The 23,507-nt window shown below is 43.1% G+C and overlaps 1 protein-coding gene across 1 annotated transcript in view; it reads right to left on the bottom strand.

Annotated features, from left to right (window-relative positions):
- The window catches only part of PIGK (phosphatidylinositol glycan anchor biosynthesis class K), a 577,610-nt gene that overhangs the window by 448,377 nt on the left and 105,726 nt on the right, over window positions 1–23,507 (bottom strand). The window contains exon 2 of the mRNA XM_069641674.1: window positions 20,809–20,862. Coding sequence (XP_069497775.1) covers window positions 20,809–20,862 — 54 coding nt within the window. The remainder of the gene's footprint in view (window positions 1–20,808; window positions 20,863–23,507) is intronic.

The raw sequence follows: 23,507 nt of genomic DNA, 5'->3' as shown, positions 1-23,507 counted from the left end.
GAGAGGACAAGCGCATCGCCTTTGTTCTTAATTAAATAAAAACAGCCCATGTTGATATTGATATTATATTTGTATCGCGCTCATACACGTGTTTTAGAGCGCAACGAGGCAACGGAGGGGGAACAAGAGAACAAAAACAATGATTTTACTAGGCCCAGTGACATTGAGAAAGCGCAGGTCTGGAGGAGAGGGAAGGGGGGAAGTTGCAGGGGGGGAAGTGAATGAAATCAAAAACAACAAAACAACAAATGGTAGGGCAGCCAGCAAGTGGCAAGTGCTAGGTTAAAAAGGTACAGACCAGGGGTGTCTGATAAGTGCAGGGAGAAGGGGGACTGTAGGGAGAAGGGGGGACTGTAGGGTTAGAGATACAGACCCAAATGTGCAAGGGTTGCCAGGAGGCAGTGTGGGTTTGTGGCAGGGTGGGCAAGTACCTGGGCCCAAACTCAGAGGGTAACCAGGTGCACAATGCCTAAGCATAACAGATCAGCAAGTGAGACGAGGAAAGAAGGCAGAAGCAAAGAGGAAGGTCTTTAGGTGCTTCTGGAACCGGAGATGGTTCTCCTCAAGTTTCAGAGTCGCAGGGAGGCTATTCCAGAGGGAGGCCCCAGTCGAGAGATCTAGAACCAGCATGTTTTTTTGAGAAACAACTGACCCTGAGGGAGTTGTGTGGCGGAGGAACGAAGCGCTCGAGAGGGAAGGTATTTGCAGAGGGAGAGTTGAAGGTAGTTTGGACCCAGGCACCACAAAGCCTTGTGAACAATTGAGAGGGTCTTGAATTTAATCCTGCAGCCACCGGGAGCTAATGAAGAGATTTCAGGGCTGTAGAGATACGATGCCAGGGCTTGAGGCCCAGGACAAGTCTCGCAGTCCTGTTATGGCTGAGTTGCAAAGGGCGGAGAGTAGACACAGGTAGATTCAGAAAGAGGATTTTGCAGTAATCCAGCCTAGAGAGAACCACGGCTCGAGATACAGTGATCTCATAGGGGAAGGAAAGTAGAGGCCGAATACCTCGGAGGAGGTGCAGTAGGAAGTTTGACTTTTTAGAGACATCAGATGTGGGCAGAAAAGGAAAGCGTGTAGTCGAAGATGACCCTGAGGTTCTTAATCTCGCAAGAGGGGGTAGGAGAAGGGCCAAGAGAGGCTGGCCAGAGAGTGACAGGAAAGGAAGTTGAAGGTGTGCCGATGAGAAGGATTGCTATCTAACTGGCATTAGGGCAGAGATCGTTGGCGGTACACCCCACCTGAATGGCAGACAGGCAATCAGAGATGAGAGGAGGAGAAGAGGTGGCAGAGGGAAGCCTGAAAATTAGTTGAGCATCGTCCCTATAGCACTGACAATTGCAGCAGAAAGAGGCAATGAGATGGGAGAGAGTTTCCAGGTATTGGTTGAAAAGCCAGGGAGAGAGTTTAGACCTCTGGGGAACACTGCAGATAGAGAGGAAGATAAAGGAAAGGAAGGACCCAAGTTGGACCTGGGAGGGTCGAACAGAGAGGACGGAAATCAACCAGGTCAGAGCCTGATCAGTGATACATAGGTGGTCAAAACTAAGACGGTTGAGCAGGATGGCATGGTTGACCCTGTCAAATGTTATCTCTGCCATGTGTCTCTGGGTTTCAAGGACTTTGTTCTTGCCCAAATGCCAGTAATTCCGGCCCTCCCTGTTCTTGCAACAGAAAAAGATGCCATTCTGTTCTTGACACATTTATGAATAAGTAATGTTGTGAGTCATGCTACTTCCACCATGTTAAGATTTTGTTGCGGCAATTATTTGTCATTTGAGCTGCAGTCACATTTCTCTGTCACGCCTAGCCGATTGATGAGACATTACTCTGTCATCCACTTAGGAGATTTCCTGAGATGCTCCGTTCGTCCCACAGACTTCAAATAGTCTGCAGTGTTGTCTGCAGTGTTGTCGTAACTAATTCACCTTAATGGTTGAAGGGTCGGTGCCCAGATACTGGTATTTTGTTCCATTATGCAAACTTGGTGTCCTCTGCTTTTAACATTCCTTTGAGGCAGCTAGCATCCAGCCACTGCAGAATCTTCCTGAATTAAAATGTATTTTTTTCAAATAGCGTGCCTTGCTGGGGCCCCTCTCAAAGCTACAGAGCTTAATTCCTTGCTGTGCTTGTGCAGTTTAAAATGGCAACTGCTGGTTACGTTTTTATCCTCTGCAGGACACATTTGCTTTGCTATCTACCGATTTCCTGGTGCATGCTTGTCACATTATTTCCCTTCCGATGGGTAGCAGCAACCTTATCTACCTACAATTTTCTGCCCCACTTGTGTTGTGAGTCCCTTTCTTATGTACACGCCTTCCTGTCACCTACCTATTCATTTTAAAACACACTAATTGTGCAAGCTAATACCTGTCTGTTCCCTACTTGTGTAACGCAAAAATAACTATTTTTTGTGCCAGCTGCATTTCCAGGAGAATTTAAAGTGCAGTTTCAAATGTGTCCTGCCTTATCTTACAATTTTGTTTCTTCTGAGGAAGCCAGGGGGCAAAGCTTGAACAGGCCCTCTAGTCAATAACTGCCCCATGTTAAGGATTTCAATCAGGTGACACACACCTTGTCTCGGCCTAGTATGCAGCGCACAACTGAAATGCTTATTTTTTTAAATATTAGATTCAATATTGAGATGGTACACCACCCATCTCACACCCCCTTTGCAAATACCCGTGGTCACAATGGACCATGAACCAGGCTGGTTGGTAAAATACGATATTAATTTATTTTCAAATTCAAAAGAAATAACATTTTTAATATGGGGCAGCAATCACCAATGGGGTGATTATAACAATATGAATGTAAGCAATGCACTTAGTTTAACCTTCTATTGACACATATACAAAATGCCAGGGAAAAAATGCACTTTGATTTTAGGAAAGATAGTACTCAAGTTAGGATTTCCCCCCGCAATATTCCCTCAACCTACAAATAATCAATTCTGAATGGATATGAAGAAACAGCAGGTAATCAGGAATAAGAAGCTGAAAACAGAATTCAAATCTGACCTTCGCTCCTCAAATAAGAGTGAAAAACGGATTTGAAACCCTTGCAATGTTAAAATGTCACTCGAAAATGGATGGATAAAATAATGAATTTGTGTAAAAACCTTGAAGCAGATACAATTCTTCACTAAAGCAACAATGTAAAAGGTACAAACAATCACAAGCAATGGATTAGCAAGAGCATATAGTTCGAAAAATGAATGGAAGATTTCTTAACAGTTTACAATCAAAATGACACGTTGGAAACTTTGCAAATATTTCCGCTTTCCATGTAAATTTACTAAAACGGTTTCTTTGAAAAACGGGTGAAATATTGTGGTACACTATGGAAGTGAAAATAAGTCTCTAGCTGGGAAACTGAATAAGTTATGCAAGATCTAAGAAGGTGCACTTTGAGTAAATGAAGGCGTGAAAAATAGGAAAGGAAATCAGTTGTGGCAAGAACAGTTTTACTCTACCCTAGAGTATTCAGACGAGGCCACCAAAGCAGGACACAGTAGCGTCAGGGTTGATTTGCGATTTCAACCCCGCCACCCCAGCGCCCAACCCTGGCGGGAGCAGTCCGGTCACTCGAAATAGGATTAATGGCTTGGAACTACACAAGGTAAAATTACTAAAGAGATGGTGCTACCACTAGAAATCAAAGGCAGGGTTGCAAGAATGATTCTGACAGTTTGAACAAGTTATCAGGATAAGGATACGGTGACTACTTAAGAGAGTGGGGTGAGGACAAAGACAAGATAGGCTATGGGTTTAGGTGGGGTGGCAATTAATACATTCAGTCCACTTTTAGTTTTTGGATTTTGGACAGTCAATGGTTCTGGTCACCACACGGATCTGGTCTAACAAAGGGCAGCCGGACAAAATCAGCAGGACGGAATCAGCTGGGCAGGGACTGGATACCAAATGATAGTTCTGGACATAGGATGGCACAGGTACCTCTGGATGCAGTTAGTGTGCAGCAATTGGTGGGCCGCAAGCCAGGCTGGTCTCAGAAGGCTTCCCACAAAAATTCCACTGCTTCTCCCTTTGGGTATTGGGATTTTAGAATTGAGGCCTTGCCGGAAGGGTCAGCAATGCTTGGTCTGGTAGTTGGATCTGGATCAGTGCAAGATGAAGGAAACAGGAACAGGACACTGCGCAGGAAATCAGGAAGAGAACGTGTCTGGAGTCCTGTTAGGGACCCTTTTTATAGAGCATAGTGACATCATTGACTATATTGCTGGGCCGGTTTAGCTAAGCATGCCTTTAAACAACTGGATTGGACAATCAATGTTGGTTGCCTCCTCTGGGTTGTACCCAGTTTATGAGGTTGCATTTTATGATGGAAAAAGACTTCCCACAGACATTTTTACCAAAAATCTGTCATATCAGTATTTACACTTTTGTACAACAGTGGCACCTTAATAAATTGCATTATCAGGTTGCATATTTTATGTATAGGACAGCTGTCCAATCCTGCAATCTGTGAGACATTATTTTGGACGGTTACTACTTTTTGATCATTTTAAGCATGAAAAGTTCGGCCTAAAATTCCATACTTTATACATATGTGGGGTTGATCATAAGGTATGAAAGTATAAAAATGTATGTTTGGGACATGTATACTTTTCTGGTAATCTACAATATTTTGTTACTTCTGTTCCCTATGCAGCAATGAAACCTATGACGTCTTAAAAGAAAGGCCATAAATTACTTGAGCACAGACGAATGTCTGACGAGCGTGTGAACATTCTTTGTCCTGGCCCATTCAATGTTTTTCAAGCTGGCAATTATCACGTTCGTGTGCTGGAAGTTTATGGTGTGCCTCGCTCCTTATGGGGAAGTTTCAGGGCTGGCACTTGAATAACTTTTTTTTTGGAGCTTGCAAACTCAGCCCATGTGTTTTAATCTATTTTCTTATTTTGAGTCTTGAATTAAAACAAACCTGTGAAATATAAAAAAAACCTATGTGTGTATTATCACCAGCACAAACAAACCCCTTCACATTTCTAGGTAATGGCAGGCTTTCCTTCAACAGTCTTACTTTTTAAATAGGCCATTCCTTTTCAAACCGTGATTTTGATGCTTTTTAGCCAAAGTTAAGCGCTTTTCCGCGTTTGATGGAGTACAGCTTTTGTTGGTTTTCAGGTTTTGGCTGGCACAGCCTGTCATTCTGAAATAAGGCTTGGTTTTGCTGAGGGACAGTGGGGATATGCATGGGCATGGTAGGGCTCATTAATCACAGTGGTTGGAGGAAGAACAGATGGAAATAGTGTCAGAGCAGCATTTTTAAGGGTGAAAAAAGGTTTCTTTTCAATCGATATTTTGGCTTTTGCAACAAAGCAATGCTGCTATTCCACTTTCTTCCTTTTATTTATGTCGGAACACACTGGCAGTCTCCTTCAATGTGCCCCCTGGTTCCATCCTGCCCAATGTGTGCTTGGCAGGACGGTGCCGCCATTTTTGTTGCAACGCAGTTTTGCACCATGGCGCTCACAGGAGCCAGCACAATCCTTTTGTGGCTGTTTCTGCGCAAATGCAGCTTAGTGATGTGGGGCAATGCCGTGGAGTGGGTCAATCTATCCCACACCCACTACATTCCCCCCTCTAGTTGAGTCATCAACCACTCCTTCATTTTGTCTCATCATATTATAGCCATCTTGGGCAGCCACACTGTTGACCACGCTCAAGTTACCTCCTTATGCTATATATTCTGCTGGACCGAATGTCATAAGTCAGCACTCACCATTGTCGTCACACTTCATCCAGGGCTCATTGTAGTTATGAGTATCTTTTGGGCATGAAAACAATGCTCCAGGTTGTCTGACCCAATGGGTACATGGGACAGTAAACTTCGTCATCAGTTTGAGTGTACTGATGTACGGTGTCAGTCAACAACAACAAAAGAAGAAGAGACCATGGGCTAGTTTCAAGACACAGAGGTTCTGCCCTTTAGAACAAAGAAATCAGAAACCAAGGAACCAATGTGTCACTCCTTCTTAGTGCCTTCTCTCCTCAATCTCCCCTCCTCACTACCTCAAAAACAAGACAAGAACTCCCAGACCATGAACCAAATAGGTACTGGGTAACACACGGGTAGAATCTTAAAACACATTTTTTATTTAATATATATTTCAATCACTTCAATTCACATATAAAGTTCTAAAACACAATTTTTTATACACAGCCTGGTATTGTTAAAAACAATCATCAACATACAAACATTCATATTTATAACTGTACTACAGGTTAATCTTTCAAAATGGTTGATGCAACCTCAGTGGTTAATTGTCCACTTATGGTAAAACTACCTTGTAGTACAAAAGTGCAAAGAGTGCAAAGTGCAAAAAAGTGCAAACTAACCACATTAATACCTGAAAAACAATTTGAACAAAAGCAAATACAATTGTAGTGTAAACACTACGTTGCCTTTTTTGTATACAATTTCTTCTAATGTATAAAGGAACCCTTCACCATAAGCAAGGGACCTATTGAACCCTTATATTAGGATTAATTCATAAACTCCTTTCTTCCGAAAGGTATACCGTACTTAATAGCTCTTTTGTTATAACACTGTTATAAAATCACAGTGTTTTATGCCCAACATGTTTCGTCCTATGGGAGCAGTTATTATGCTTACTATAAGGACTTCTTCAGGGGAACCAACGTGATCCCACTATAATACTAAAATGTATGGTATTTCACCAATTTGAGTCATAATAAATGTTCATGTGCTATAAACCAGGACTATAGCAAAAAATTGAGACTCCTTCAATCCTGTCTACAAATGTATTTCTTGAATCAATTCGTATTGGATTCTTGAAAGGAGGTATATGGCACCCATCATGCTGAGAGGGAGAAAGAAGGGGGAGAGAGAAGAGTGTCAGTCACCTTAACCATTACTGTCATTTGGAGTGGCTTCTTGCCAGTCTTCTTAAATTGGCTTATTGCTACTCAAGATGTAAAAAGCCATTAGGACCAGTACCAAAATTGACAACAGATATTTGAATGCATCTGTCAGCCAGGTAGGCCTCCAGGAGAATAGATAACTGAACCAGCTTTCATCCTCAATGTCATCCACTTCCTCCTCCATTTTATTGTGCAGCTGTTTCAAGGAGTATATGGACTCTGTCAAGGTCCCATTATCCTCATCATGTGGAGTACATATGTACAGCAACTTGGCACCATCTTTGCGCACACTCCTCCCTCCATGGCTGTGAGGGGGCCCAGAACATACCTGTTCCATACCTGTTCTGTAGGGCCATCAATCTGACTGCTCTTAACTCCTCCTCGATGGCATTGAAGACTTTTATTGCAGCATTAATAGTTTGTGACAGTTCCCACCTAGGTATTTGGGTGAAGTGTGCATTTGCTGCTACTTGCAGGCCAGGCATTCGAAAGGATATGAAGAATGTTGTTGTTTTACCAAACAACGTATGACTCTCTGGGATTTAATCAAATGCAGCATTGGCCTCCTTGGAAAAATTGTTATTTTTGTGTTTTTTAGGCCTCGGGCTCTTTTATTCCCGTTTTGTGACATTGAAGGAAAAGTCCCAAAGACAACCTCAATTTGTGGTATTACTAAAGCTGTTGCATTTAGCACTATTGTACATATGCCACCCCAGTTGGGTGGAAACTGCATATAAGCTCTTGTACCGCAGGCCCAGTAATGGTCCATTAGTAAAGCTGTGCCAGCTTTCACAACTGATAAATCCATGAAGCGTTTGCACCCTTCATTGTTCGCAAGCTTTACTGAACCATTATTGCTAAAGCGTAATGTTGGTGCTTGTAGTTTGGTTATGGGTAGTGGTCCTGCTTCATCTTCCACCCATGTTAAAAATGTGGCTGTTTATTTCCACTCCTCACGGCACACTCTGTATGCGTTTTTTATCATTTCTATTGGCGCAGTACATACTGCCTCTACTTTGCACCCCATTATTCCATCAACCCATCCTCCTGAGGAATATACTTTCCCTTTTATTTGCACTTGTGGTCGGTCGGCACAATAAGGTATCAAATTAAACTGGGCATCTGTACTTAATATTTGGTGAGCCACTAATTCAACCTCTTCGTCTTTTTTGGACCTGATAGTATGTACTTGAGCACCTTACTTTTCATTCTTATATCCTCCATGTCTGCCTCTTTTACATAGTTGTATACGTATGGGAATTCTGATCCTGTGAGATACTTCATCATGGCCGATTTTCCCTGAAATTGTCCTCTTGTCTGTCATACTGCGAGATGTACCAAGAAGTGTGCTCTGTACTCGGGTACATCTTGAGGTATAAATACTAGAGAGGTTGTCATGGCATAGGGGATAAGTGAGCAAACAAAGCAGATTTTCCTCTCTATTTCCCCACCTTCTCCATTGGCCTATACCATGAGTTTTTCAATATAGACCATCCCTTAACGGTGTCTCTAAGCTGTGCCATGCTTCATTCTCCATTGGCACTAATGGAGCCTTTCCTTTTACCAATTTTGCCAACCTCCTACAATCATCACTTTCCTCATCAGGTGATTAATATCTGGGATTAGCACATCCTACAGCTGCTGCGTGCAGTGGGTATATTCCTGGGATGGTCGGGGCTGATGTGCTCTCCTCATACGGAGGCGGTAGCTGGTGAAAGTGGGGCTGTTGGCTGTGTGTGAGTACTCTCCTCAGGAGGAGGCAGCAGCGCTGTGGGCTGCTCGTGCTTCCCTTCACACATATTGAGCATCCATTCCTTCTTAGGCCCCTCAGTCTCTTCCTCAAATACCTTCGAGAGCTCTAATATACCTAGCCTGTTCTTAGGCTTCCTGCCCTTGTGTATGGCATGCAAGTATGTGCACATATGTTGGAGTACATCTTTCGAGTGAGTGCCTTCTTGTGGCCCTGGCATGTACATCTCTCCAGAAGTCCCTTTTACCCACTCAGCATGATACTTGATGCTTTTAGTACTCTTTCTTGCATAGGTGAATTTTTGGGGTATCTAACATGGTGACAACTTTTAAGCAGTGCGCAGCTTGGCACTTACACAGAAAGAACAATACAAATAGTGGTCAGTTTACCAATAATCGGAACAAAAATATTCTTCACAATTCACTCTTTTTCCTTACTCACACCTCCCCCCACTTCAAATAATACACCACCTGTTAATCCAGTTTTCATTGTGTCACAACCCTTACCCCAGACCCCCACTGGCAGGTAGGATCAGGGCTCGGGGCTCCATCAAGGCCTTAAGGCCTGGCACCCACTCCCAAGACTCTCTTGGTGCCAGTCCTGGTGCCTATGGCGCCAGGCTCATACACTTTGAAGAACTTGTATAAAGGCTGACTACTTTTTTCATTTGGACCTGCAGCCAACATGGAGGCACCCACATAGCTTGGTTCCTAGGAACTAAGCTATGGGTTCTGCACATGCTGGAGAAGCACTGCGACCTGTAAGGAAGGAAGAAATCAGGTTAGCAAAGGCAAGACAAGGCAGTGCTGCGCATAGCGCTTACTTACTGCATTGTGGCGCACATCACGCGCCATCATTTACCGGCGAGGCCCAACTCAACCAGTTCGCCATGCTGAAGCTCTGCACATCTAGGGGAGAAAAAGACATTATTAGACAAAGAAAGGCCTGCACGAATAACAACGCTATACAGAACTGCTGCAATAAGACCTACCTGAGAGACATTTAAACGGGCACGCGCCAGTGAAGTAACTTTGCCGCACACGCCCACAGAAGACAACGCGCCCCTACCAAGAAGGTCACATGGGGTGGTGGGAGGATATTTAACTCAGTTGGCCAGTCTTGAACCCAGCCCTCCTGTATTTTCAGGCTGAACATCCTCCATAGACAACATCTGGGAAAGTGGGGAGAAGATACCTGCAACCAAACCGGGGTGAGTGGCGTCCCAGTGGATACCAGGTGAGCCTAACAGTCTGGGGCCATGCACCAATGTCCAAATCCTACCTCTGGGTCACAACAAAATCCGCCCACAATCTAAATGTTCATACTTACCCGATCATCCTCTATCAGACAATACTATCTGCTATGCTCACAACACCTCTACAGGCCCTACCTTACAACACAACGCCAGCAATCAACAATTTAATCAATTAAATATAATATAAAAAACAATACAACATAATAAAATACAGCCGTCTTCCTTTTTTCTTTAGCACCGGGGTATCCTTATCTCTCCATCTCTTTAACTCTACCCTCAAAAGAGACCCTACTGCACAGCCTTCCAAGACCTTGTCAAGGGATATCCTAAATCAACCTCACTGTTTCTTAAATATAATACAATACATTTCCCAACCCCCCCAAACATTACCATCCACATAGCATACTCACTTTCCGTGGACCTTTGAGGATGAGGATTGTGGGCATCGAGGTCCCCTTAATTTGCCAGCTCCTCCTCTTCTCCCAGGGGGTGGTGGAAGACCAGGCAGGATTCCAATCCAAAGCTGGCTCCTGCTGTCCTTCTGTTAAGTTGTGCACAACAAATACTGCTCTCCTGACCAATCTGCTGTCCAAAAAGGAGGGGTGGCGGGGCCCCCAAAGTACACAAAACCCCAAATCATTCCCTGCTACAAGATGAAAATCAGAGGTCCAAAAACTGTATAGCCCTCTACCTGGTATTTGCCAATAAAGAGACAACAGAGAGTGGATGGTCGTATGCAAAATGCAAGTTAGCCCAGCTTTATTGGAAGTATGTAAAAGCAGGGGAGAACACAAGATCAACAGCAAAGCTCCCTCTCTCAAATTCTTCTCTTTTTGACAGAAAACACAGATTATATCATGCAAATAAGTCCCTCTGATGTCATCATAATCACTGAGCTATGAAAACCTCTCTCTACTGCTCATACGGCCTAATTGCTAAGCTGCATATAGTATCTATATGTCCCACCCTACTGATTGGGTAACTCTCTAAGGTGCATGAATATTATTGGTAAACTCTAAATTACTTTGGCGGTGAAAAGGACATATGCTTATCAGTTAATATGCGGTCACTCTCTCCGTGAACTGGCAGCATGATGACGTGTATGTAGATAAGAGGAGAGGATAAGCGTATCGCCTTTGTTCTTAATTAAATAAAACAGCCCATGTTATCTCTCATGTCGTCTCTGGGATTCAAGGATTTCGTTCTTGCCCAGATTCCAGCCCTCACTGTTCTTGCAACAGTAAATGTGCCCTTCTGTTCTTGACAGTATTTTTGCTAGTCATGCTACTTCCACCATGTTAATATTTCCTTGCAGCAATTATTTGTCTTTTTAGCTGCATCCGTGTTTCTCTGTCATGCCTAGCCAGTTGTTCAGACAATAATCTGTCAGCCACTTAGGAGATTTCCTGAGATGCTCCATTCGTCCCATGGACTTCAAATAGACTGCAGTGTTGTCGTAACTGATACAACTTAATGGTTGAACGGTCGGTTCCCAGATACTGGTATCTTATTCCGTTATGTGAACTTTGTGTCCTCAGCTTTCGACATTCCTTTGAGGCAGCTACCATCCAGCCACTCCAGAATCTTTCTGAATTAAAATGTATTTGTTTCAAATAGCATGCGTTACTAGGGGCCCACTCTTAAAGATACAGAGCTTAATTCTCAGCTTTGCATGTACAGTTTAAAATGGCAACTGCTTGTCACGCTTTTATCCTCTGCAGGACACATTTGCTTTGCTATCTACCGATTTCCTGGTGCATGCTTGTCACATTATTTCCCTTCCTATGGGTAGCAGCAACCTTATCTACCTACAATGTTCTGCCCTACTTGTGTTGTGAGTCCCTTTCTTGTGTACACGCCTTCCTGTCACCTACCTATTCATTTTAAAACACACTAATTGTACCAGCTGCATTTCCAGGAGAATTTAAAGTGCAGTTTCAAATGTGTCCTTTCTTATCTTATAATTTTGTTTCTTCTGAGAAAGGCACGGGGGCAGAGCTTGAATAAGCCCTCTAGTTAACAACTGCCCTGCTACATTGCCCCCTCTCGGCGAGTCATCGACCACTCCTTCATTTTGTCTCATCCTATTATAACCACCCATGGGCAGCCACACTGTGGTGTCCCCCTCAAGTTACCTCCTTGTACTACGTATTCTGCTGGACCGCATGTCATAAGCCAGCACTAGCCATTGTCGTCACACTTCATCCAGAGCTCATTGTAGTTATGAGTATCTTTTGGGCATGAAAACAATGCTCCAGGTTGTCTGGCTGGCTGGCCCAATGGGTACATAGGACAGTAAACGTTGTCATCAGTTTGAGTGTACTGATGTACGGGGTCAGCCACATTAACAATTACTGTCATTTGGAGTGCCTTCTTGCAAGTCTTTTTACATTGGCTTATTGCTGTTCTCAAGATGTAAAAAAGCCATTATGACCAGTACCACAATTGCCGAAAGAAATTTGAATGCATCTGTCAGCCAGCTAGGCATCCAGGAGAACAGATAACTGAACCAGCTTTCGTCCTCAATGTCATCCACTGCCTCCTACATTTTATTGTGCAGGTCTTTCAAGGAGAATATGGCCTCTGTAAAGGTCCCATTCTCCTCATCATGTGCAAGTACATATGTACAGCAACTTGGCCCTATCTTTGCACACACTCCTCACTACCTTGGCTGTGAGGAGGTCCAGAACATACCTGTTCTTTAGGGTCATCAATCTGACCGCTCTGAACTCCTCCTTGATGGCATTGAAGCTGTTTATTGTGGCATTAATAGTGTTGGGTGTCTTGGCCCACGTTCAAGTTATTATGCTGCAACACTTGGTGCTGTGGGCTCAGGAAATCCAAGAGGGCGGAAAAGCCCACATTTGCGCCAGAATCCTAGAGAACCGTGCAGTTTTGCGCACAGCAAAGTGGTCCCCTGACCTGCCACCCACCAGTGCAAGCATGATGGGCCAGGAGTGCCATGAGTGGAATGTCTGCCAAAGGAAAAACAGCAGTGCCTGTTAGCTTAAAAGTGCTTTAAAATCACCTTTGTTTCCCTGAATGCAAGCTCAAAATGCCTATTTTAAACGTCACAAGATAATGAACACCAGCAGACATTTGGCAGAATGTATTCTTGTGTGCATACAAAATCTGGAAAGATGAAGAGCCCAAAACAATGTTTATAACCAAACTGGCTGAGCTGTGGATGTCAGCAGCTTAAGTTAAATGGACAGAAAGCCACTAAAATCGAAATGTTTAAAATAAATGAGTGACCTACGTTTGAGTGTAACATAGGTTGCAACTGTTAAATGTCATAGTTTTGAACTTAGAATCAGCATTCTAGCTGCATGTACAAAAATTGTCAGTTTGATTTGAATGTAGAAAACTGGGAACTAAAGTGACATTTAGCTGAAGCCTGGCTGGAAGAGAGTGAATTCTGCCTGACAACTACCCCCAACAGGAGTTGAACTGGCTCAACAACTCTTCCCAGGCCTGGCTGCATTCTGCTGCCCCTGCCAAAAGGAGATGACACCTCTCTGATTGGATTAGGGGAGGAGCACCTGGGGACTACAGGAAACTAAACAAAGCACTGTCCCTGGCTCAGGCAAATGTTATATTGGGGGGTCGTAAAATGGCTTCCTCTTGGGAGAAACTGGGAGGGGCAGTGCCTGTGAGAGCAAGCTGAGCTTGGGGGAAGTGGATAAACCAGAAATTCCACCATGTGCTTTGGAAAACCACACCCCTTTGGGGCCAGAGCATGATTTTAAAAAGATGGATAATTCACAGTGCGGACTTGTCAAAATTATATAAACATCATCATCATCATCATTCTTGTGATTTTTCTGTGCACATTTTAAGAGGTGTTAGGACCCTGTGGTATGTTCTTGGGGATAGTAGCGGAAAAAAGGTTGTTACTCCAAATGTATGCATGTTAAAAATCTGACACTTTATCATCTGAAACCCATATCCCTGGTGCACATTTGTGTAAAATCTGGAAAGGTTTAGAGGTCGTTATCTGGATGAAAAGGGGAGGATTCTGTCATAAGTGGACACGACATCGTACAAAGACAGGGATCGGAGGGTTTGGTGCTACAGAAAATATGTTAACTGGACCTATAATATTAGACAAATGGTACAAAGATAAATATGTATTTGGGTCAGAAATAGATGTGTGCAATTTGACAAGGGGAGGTTCCTCTGACCATAAAACCTACAGCATCACTCTGACACTCCATTTCTTTCCCCCAATCAAGGGAGAGAGGAAACCTTGGCCAATGATAAGTGAGAGGGGCAGGCTTAGCTAGGCCCAGGCACACACCCATTTTCAAAACACATAAAAGGAACATTGTAACCCAGGTAGAGACATTCACTTTCCACTTTCTTGCGGGAGGCTTTGCCGGGAGACTCCAGACTTCAAATCCATCAATCTCCAGAGACCAGAGATCCAGAGAGACCAGAGATCCAGAGAGACCAGAGATCCAGAGAGACCAGAGATCCAGAGAGACCAGAGATCCAGAGATCCAGAGAGACCAGAGAGACCAGAGAGACCAGAGATCCAGAGAGACCAGAGATCCAGAGAGACCAGAGATCAGAACTGTGCAGTGCTGAGAGCAGAACCAGAGACCAGACCGCTGTGCAGTGCCGCTAGCAGAGCTGACCCAGATCGCTGTGAAGAACCGCTAGCAGAAGTCCAGCCAATCTTGACCCGATCCGTGACGAAGTCGCATTCCTGTCCAAAATCTAGTGTGAGTACCCAGCTAGCACTGTGCCAAAACCAATCTCTTAGTTTAAAATAATCTAATCCAAACTATTTTAGCTTATTAAAACTGCCTCCTAGAATCGTGTCATTCTGTCATTTTTAAAACTGAAAACTGTCATCTGTCATTCTGAGCTTTAAAATTTCAAATCCGAAAAACTACCTTTACTAAATCGGCCGTATCTCCGGAACCGTTTGCGGAGCGAGTTTTAACTGTCATCCTAAAGCTAAGATTCTAAGCTTTCCAACGAGCCTAGAACCGACTTCCTACTCCTCATACTCCCTCCGTAATTGCGCTCGACGCACGTGACTAAATTTGCCGCAATTTGACATTTTGCTTAATATCAGCCACGTGTAAAAAGATTTGTCCTTGCTTTCCTTGCTGAAATTCGCGTGCAACCTGACAATCATTCATAGAGCATTGCTAAAGTGATCCTGAATTAATTTAAAATATCTCTCACTCACCCTGAACCTCCTATAGGGAATTAAAAGCATTTTTAGCATATTTTTCACTTAATTGCAACCACATCAAAGTATATTGCCTGTGTTTAAAACTCCTACCTGTTTTCCTCTAAGCTTGCTAGGGGGGAACTGAATTATATTTGATTGCATTCCTGAGAACTGTGTGTTTTCCTTCCACCCCTTTACCTTGAATAAAAGGGGGGGGGAGTGAACTTTTGTTGAAATCATATCAAGTTTTATTTCTGTACTGCATTTCATTCATCATTGCATTGTTTTTGAAGCCATAAAAGCATTCTCAGCTACTTTATCCTCTCTATATCACTTCTAAGCCATCAAAAAGAGTGTACCACTGTAACATTATCCATTGTCAACTATCATCCTCACAAGTGTGCTATCAAATATTAATTTACTATAAAAGTGTGATAGATATATGTTGTTTAATTTTCAAATAAACCTTTTAATTTGCAAAACAAACCTACTTCTTGGCTCAGTGGGGTCAGGGGGATTCTAAGAGAGGGGTGTTATATAAGGGTTGTCATCCAGAGTAAACGAACTGGACATAAAAATATATCAATAAGAGTTTCCCTCTGCATCCCAGACTAGGCATTGACTTAGCTGTAGTGTTGAATTGAAGTTGCTTACAATAGTCTGTAACAGTTCCCACCTAGTTATCTGGATCCAGTGTGCATTTGCAGCTACTTGCAGGCCAGGCATTCGAAAGGATGTGAAGAACATTGTGGTTTTACTAAACAACTTATGACTCTCTGAGATTTCATCGAATGCAGTATTGGCCTCCTTGGAAAAAGTTATTTTTGTGCGTTTTAGGCCTCAGGATCTTTTATTCCTGTTTTGTGCCAATGAATGAAAAGTCCCAATGTCAACCTCAATTTGTGGCATTACTAAAGCTAGTGCATTTAGTAGCACTATTGTACATATGCTACCGCAGTTGGGTGGAAGCTGCATATAAGCTCATGTACCGCAGGCCCAGTAATGGTCCATTAGTACAGCTATGCCAGCTTTCACACCTGGTAAATCCATAATGCATTTGCACCCTTCATTGTTACCAAGCTTTTCTGAACCATTATTTCTAAAGTATAATGTTGGTGCTTGTAGTTTGGTTATGGGTAGTAGTCCTGCTTCATCTTCCACCCAGGTTAGAAAATTTGGCAGTTTGTTTCCATTCCTTACGCCACACTCTGTATGCGTTTATCATTTCTATTGGCTCAGTCCATACCGCCTCTGCTTTGCACCCCATTTTTCCATCAACCTATCCTCCCGAGGAATATACTTTCCCTTCTATTTGCACTTGTGGTCGGTACAATGAAGTATCAAATTAAACTGGGCATCTGTACACCTTAATATTTGGTGATCCACTACTTCAACATCTTCTCTTTTTGGACCCGATAGTATGTACTTGAGCACCTTACTTTTCATTCTTATATTCTCCATCATGTGTGCCTCTTTTACATAGTTGTATACGTATGGGAATTCTGATCCTGTGAGATACTTCATCATGGCCGATTGTCCCTAAAAATTGTCCTCTTGCCTGGCATACTGCGAGATGCACCAAGCATTGTGCTCTTGAGTTACATCTTGAAGTATAACTACTCGAGAGGCTGTCATGGCATAGTGGACAAGTGAGCAAACACAGCATCTTTCCCTTGATCTCTCTCTCTCTCTCTCTCTCCCCACCTTCTCCATTGACCTATACCATGAATTTCGTTCAATATTTATGGAATTGTCAAAATAATGTTTCATGTAATATTCATCATCTGCAACACTTCTCCTAGCCCTTACTGTCTCCACAACTGGGCAGAACACCATTTCCTGCTCTAACTGGAAATCTACTTGTTTTTTTAACTTCTTCACTAACATTATGCCATAGGGACACATGTATCTTGTCAAATGCAGTGTTAGATAAAATAAGAAATAAAAACAAAAAGAGAAAGGAAAAAAGAAGGACTGCAATAGCCATAATGTCAGTCATTTGTAGATGTGTCCTGCGGCGTGTTGATGGGGGTATTATGAAGAGATCAGGAACATAAGTTTATAAAAAAACATTTGTACAGTTTACTTAGTACCGGGCAATAGTAGGTTATTATGTTTCAATGGCGAGGGAGGCGTTTCTTCTGAGGAAGGCAGGGGTGCAGAGCTTGAACATGCTCTCTAGTCAATAACTGCCCGACTACACTTGTGTAGAGAATTTGGATAATTTTAAGTAGGCCCACATCTATAGCCCATCTCGACAACTTCCTCCAAAGTCGTGCCAGGTTCACATTGCCGAAAGCAGCCCAGACGATAAGTCGAAGGCAGCTATGTAAAGATTTTTCACTAGACTGCCACCGACTTCTGACATACAAGCATGAAGAGTCATACCAATCTACAACGTGCCTACTCCCCTCCTAAACCCGGTCTGCAATGGGTGAAATAGGTTTGAGGCCTCAGCCCAGCTTCTCAGGTCCCTCAACACCATTGTGGCAAAGACCTTGGAAGATGTAGCAGGCAGGGCAATGGGCTGATACCTCAGCAGGGAACACCTGTCGCCGGATTTATAAAATGGGAACCAGAATAGAATTTATCCAGGATATAGGACACTTCCCACTCCTTGCTATGTGCAAAAATACATTACACACAATGTCGGCCCACAGAGGCGCGTTGTTTTTTAAAATCATATGTGTCACTCCAACCTGGCCACTGGCTCTGGATTTTTTAAGATTATTAAATCACCAATTCAATGTCTCTCTATCGAAATGATGCACCCACTCTGGTCTACCCTGAAGGAAGATCCCCCTCCATCTCCGGCTACATCTCTCCCCGAACATGGTCATGAGAAAGTCCACCCATGCCTCTTCATACACATAGCCTGCCTGCGCAGGGATTAGGATTCGACTTCTTTTGTTGAGTATCCACCCTATCGAGCATGTATCTTTTTTGACTAGGTGTCTAATGAGTTCCTGGTTGTTCTGAATGTATGTCTGTAACCTATGCTGGCTACTCCATTGTTTATACATTCTAGTCGACAACCTTTCAACTGTAGTTTCTCATCCTCCGTCAGACTGGCACTTCCTGGACATCTTAATTTTCCTTTTCTCAGCCGTCCTCTTCTAACCACAACATCCCTATCAAATATATGATCTGTGTTTGCAGGTGCCACTCTTCTGTCGGGACACTGAGCCTTAGCCATCGCCCTTCCTAGATTGGCTAACACACTTGGGAAACTGTCCGGGCAAGACAGGTCTCACCTATGACAAGTTCATCCACCAAGCAGTCAACCGCTCATTCACCCTCCCTGCATTTGGATTATACCGACTAAGTCAGTTCCTGGACCTATAAATCACCAGGTTTCTGCTGCCCATAAACTCTGCCTCCGTTATGGGGCATTTACTAGGAGAGTCAACATTAGTCGCTGGTCGCACAGTTTGGTTTTGACTATCTGAAACTAATTCACTCTTACCCAAGCCCTGTTTTTGACAAAAAATATAATCAATCGTTAATGCTGCCACTGCATTGGACCACGTGGGCTCATCTTTTACATTAGCCTCCCCCAACAAATTGACTAAAGCCCCATCTCGACAGAAATTGCGACCACTTAATTCCAATGTTGTCTCTTCTATAAGATGTAACACTATCCGCCGACACATCATCCAACTGCTCAAACTCCCCTGGTGTCACCATACATTTACAATTGAAATCACCCCCAATACAATTATATTCCCCAAGTCCTATGCCAGTCCAATAAGACATTCTTCACCTCATTCAGCACTTTCTCAATGTCACCAGTTAGGGGATTGAAATAAACATTAATCAAAAGGATAGCGACCGGTTGGCCGTCTATCATATCCATCAGCTTTGAAATCAATAGGCCCTCAGATTGGGATTTCACACAGTGGATCGAGTGCAATTTCCTGATTTTAGTCGCATTTAATAAACCCCCACTGCCTCCCTCTCAGGCCTTTCTTTGCCTTTTTGGAGATGATCATGTACCCATCGAAAATCAGACCTGTCCTTAACCAGGTGTCTTGGAGAAAAATAATGTTGGTGCCCATGAAACCTTAATTACTATCCATATTCAGGAATGAGTTGTGACCTCTTGATTTCCAGCATAAGATTCCAAACTCTGTGCGATTAGGAGCCTGGTCTCTTTCTCATCGCCGCGGGGAGGGAGGTGATAAGCCACTCCCAATGCAATGTGCCCCCTTGTCAGTTGACCTGCCTCCATCAGTAATGGACGGTAATGGTCAAAAGTATTAATGGTATTAAAAAGAAAAATCATTTTGTTCCAGGAATTTTGTATCAGTAATTTTGTGTAAGAACTGGCACCCCAAGTCTTACACAAATCAGCATCTCAAGCAAGAACATTTTGTATAGGGCAATATAAAATTTTAAATTGGTAAGACAATTTGTGTCCATTAAAGACAACACTTTATGCTGTTAAATGTGAAATTTAAAAACTGCACTCTATACCCATCAGTTCTTTGACCATAAATAAATCACTTAAGATTTCTATTCAAGTTATTATATAGCCTGTTAGATAGCTGAGCAAGTTCAGCACTCACCCCAGTCATCTGTATTCAGCCTGCATGACACAGGTTTGCATCCCAACAGGGACAACATATTCATAATTCTGCGGTCGATATGAGTGGCATTTTGAACCACTTAGAATTAGGAGCCATCTAACACAACACTATAGAGAATGTAATAGTATTATTAATATTATAAAAGAAAAAGAACTTTAAGCTAAACAGCATGTTTTATACAACTGCCCCCTAAAAACCACTGTCAGGAGTGGTACATGCTTTCAGTTAGCCCATGCGTCACTTAAAGGCAGACGCACAGACTAATCATTGGGTACCATTTCAGGCTGTGTTATTTGCTATGTGTTGGCAAGAGGATTGCTTTGCGAATTTTCATTAGCAATTTCCCTTTACCTTGGTACAACTTTACAGCGGTTTCCTGGGATTTGCACAGTCTACTTCTGGCCCAAACAAGGGTTGCCAGCCCCTTCCATTCAAACTCTATAATTAACAATTGAATTTCTACATATTTGATGTCATCAAGCTGATCAGACATTCAAGATGCCGTACACATCTGTGAGCCAGGAAAGCTGTTGGACTTCTAATTGACCATTCCTCTCCCTTTCCTTAAATAAGGTACAGAACCTGCTCGGTTTCAATACTTTTGTGTGTATTAGAGACAGTTTATAACACTGATGTAACCATTGACAGAGTGTGATTTTGGAATAACAAACATTTCCGTAAGAAATTAATTTCACAATCTTACCATGTCTTTTTCGTGACTCCAAAATCCCACAGCTACCGTACAATTGTTTTGCAGCCTTCACCATACAATCATAGGCCTTTAACTGTTAAAGGAAGCACCCTCAAAACCTATATGAGAAATTCCTTCTGCCACCTAGGAGCAATTTCAAACCTGGCTGCAGCCTTTTAGCTTGGTAATCTCAAACATGAACAGCTCACAAATGTGCTATTTGTCATCTTTATTCAAAACCTTGCCTTTTTTCAGAGTGTCTTAAGACCATTATAGAATAGAGCTGTTGGGCATGCCAAAGGTCTGCTCACACTACTGCCACCTTATCTCTTCACAGTTTCATCACAAACATTGAAAACAATTCACCCATATACTGAGGGGCAAGATGTTCTGTATTAAATTGGGAAATTAGGTTGGAAATACTTACTAAAACTGCCCAGTTGTTGGTATGTCCACTTCGTAAAAATTCCTGCGCTCGATACTGCAAAGCAACATTGGAACAGCTTAAATTAGTACAATGCGACAGATATATTCGTGCATAGGCAGAAATAACAAATCCCTTCACATAATGGAGATAATGAGCCCCATTACAAGTATGCCAGTGCAGAAATAACATGCTGATAATAACATTTACTGGCACGTTTCTGCACTGCGATACAAGATTGGTGGTGGAGTGGCTCCGAGCGGCTGGTAATTCCGGCACCCCATCACCAAATAATGCTGGGATTACTGGCACCGATATTACCGGTGCCAGAAATATCAGCAAGTCTCCCCCATGGACTCCATGGAATGGGTAATTCCCACACTTCCCGCCACTTGCAATCTGTCGGTAATTCTGGCAGACCAAGTGGCGGAACAGTACTACCATTTGTTGGTGTCCCGCCGGATTTACCAGCGAGATGCCATGAAACGTGTACTGAGGCCTAATATATCTGATCCAAAATAAAAGTCACTCGGCCCATACATGAAATAAAAACAAATTCAAAACAGTACTTTAATTGTACATATTGTTTCTAGAGAAAGTTCATAGACGTTGAATTTGTTGGTAAAATATGTTTTTGGAGGGGATCGGGAGGCAGGGAGGTGACAAAGGGATGAGGATACCCTGTATCAATGAAGGTACATTCTTTTGCGTGCTGGTTGCCCTCTCGGTCTTTGTCCCAACAAACTCTCTAATCTCGATGACACCCCAGGCGGACTCTCGTCTCCCTGTTCCTCATCCATTCCCCATTCCTCCTACTTTGCTACTCCTGCTGTGACATCTGATCTGATTGACTCAATCTAAAAAACTGTCCACATGTGGTAGTCCCTCTTGGTGCCCTGCATTGTTGCGGCCATCATCCCTTGTTTCAACATGTATATCCCTAATCGCAGTGCTATCAATTCTTAATGAAATATCATCCGCTCTCCATTCATCAGTGCCTACATTAAGGAAGGCATGGTATCAATAGTAAGACAGACACAATTGACCACAGTTCAAGGGTGTTTATTTAACTTCAAAAAGGGTATGAAAAGCACCCATCTAATCCTAAATCTACACATGGGAACAAGCCATGAACGTCAAATAATAATAACGCAGTCCTAGTGGTCTTGTAAAAATAAAAGGGCCTATACTAGTTAACCTATTGCCAATCCTTACCTCTAAATACATATAGTGTGGGAAACAGTGTTAGAAAAAAAGGAACTGTTCACAAAATTAAATGTCAGGATGTTCAGGCCGTTGGCCTCACTTCCCCACGTTTTCAGCACGGGATAAGGCAGTACACTTGAGCTTGGCACAGTCTTTGGATTCTCTAGCACAAAGATACAGTTCAATCATTAGCATCAGGGCATTCCGTGCCCAAGTCTCTTTGCCTTTCAAAGTCTGTAACACAATGTTCAATTAGTCTCCCTCCGCCGGGCTCAGACCAACTTCATCTATTTTGTCATCAACTTTCTTTAAACTATTAACATCAAACACTTTTGATTGTGCAAAGGATTTAGCTTGATCCATTGCAGGATTACTTCGATTCACAATTGTCACACTGTCGCTTTTGCCACCTTTCAGTTGGATACCTTAGAGACTTTCGAATGAGCATGCATGTGGTGCTGGACCACTCTGTCTAAGGTATTATATCTTGGCTTCAAAGTTAAATCACTCATCTGTTCAACTTTCCTAGTGTTGATTATCACATACGCTTCATACACGGTTTGCTTCAGCGTTCACTATACAATGTTGCTGCTTGCAACCTTGGCTTCAACACAGACCGGTCTGGTATCAGTCTCCCCAACTCACCGGCTGAGCTACCTTCACTGGTACTGCTTTGTTGTAGTAGCCAAGGACAGTACCACGGCAGCAAGCGATTCTACCAGCCTTGATTATCAACGCAGGAGAGCCTGGTCTTGCGTGGGGGCACAAAATAATTGTGTGAATGTGTGGAAAGGTACTTGTTTAACTGTGTTTTTGGCACCCCTATTATACAACCTACATGTGGCAGACAATGGAGACAATGGAGATTTCCCCCCGCACATTGGTGGCATTGGGGTCCCGTGGATCGCGTATGCAGATGATACCGTGCTGTTAGACCCCACGCCGTTGGGACTCCGCAATCCATAGATGCGCTGGCCCAATATGCAACGGTGAATCAACTTAGGATAAATCAGAACAAGACCAAGGTGCTTCATTCACATGGGAAAGGGCGCTGCCCGTCGGGGTATCAATGGCATATTGATGGAGTTAAGCTAGAAGTGGTAGAGAGCTACCTATACTTAGGTATGCCACTATTCGGCAATCAGACTGCTACCAAATACAAGGCATATATAACATCGAAGACCATACGTAGATAATAGGTAGTCAAGGGATACATCAACAGGGCTGGTGGTGGCTTCATAGAGGGCCTATTAGAAGTTTATATGAAGTCCATAGTATCATGCATATTATATGGGACCGAAGTCCTAACACAAAAGTAGGTAGAATGGTTTGACGACCTGGAAAATATTAAATCTCCCTGTGGGGGTTTTAAGTCTGGAGCTGGGTGTCGTGTCCCTCCATTCGAGATGGATGCTCGCTCGATGTAATCTCCTAATGGAAAAATCTCAGCAGAAAGATCCACTTGCGAGTATAATGCCCATGTTCGCAGCACACAT

Source organism: Ambystoma mexicanum, chromosome 1q, assembly GCF_040938575.1.
Source record: "Ambystoma mexicanum isolate Mex_15411 chromosome 1q, UKY_AmexF1_1, whole genome shotgun sequence".
In the NCBI taxonomy this organism is placed as follows: domain Eukaryota; kingdom Metazoa; phylum Chordata; class Amphibia; order Caudata; family Ambystomatidae; genus Ambystoma; species Ambystoma mexicanum.
The sequence above is the reverse complement of the archived record's forward strand: the minus strand, read 5'-3'. Positions and strand labels throughout refer to the sequence as shown.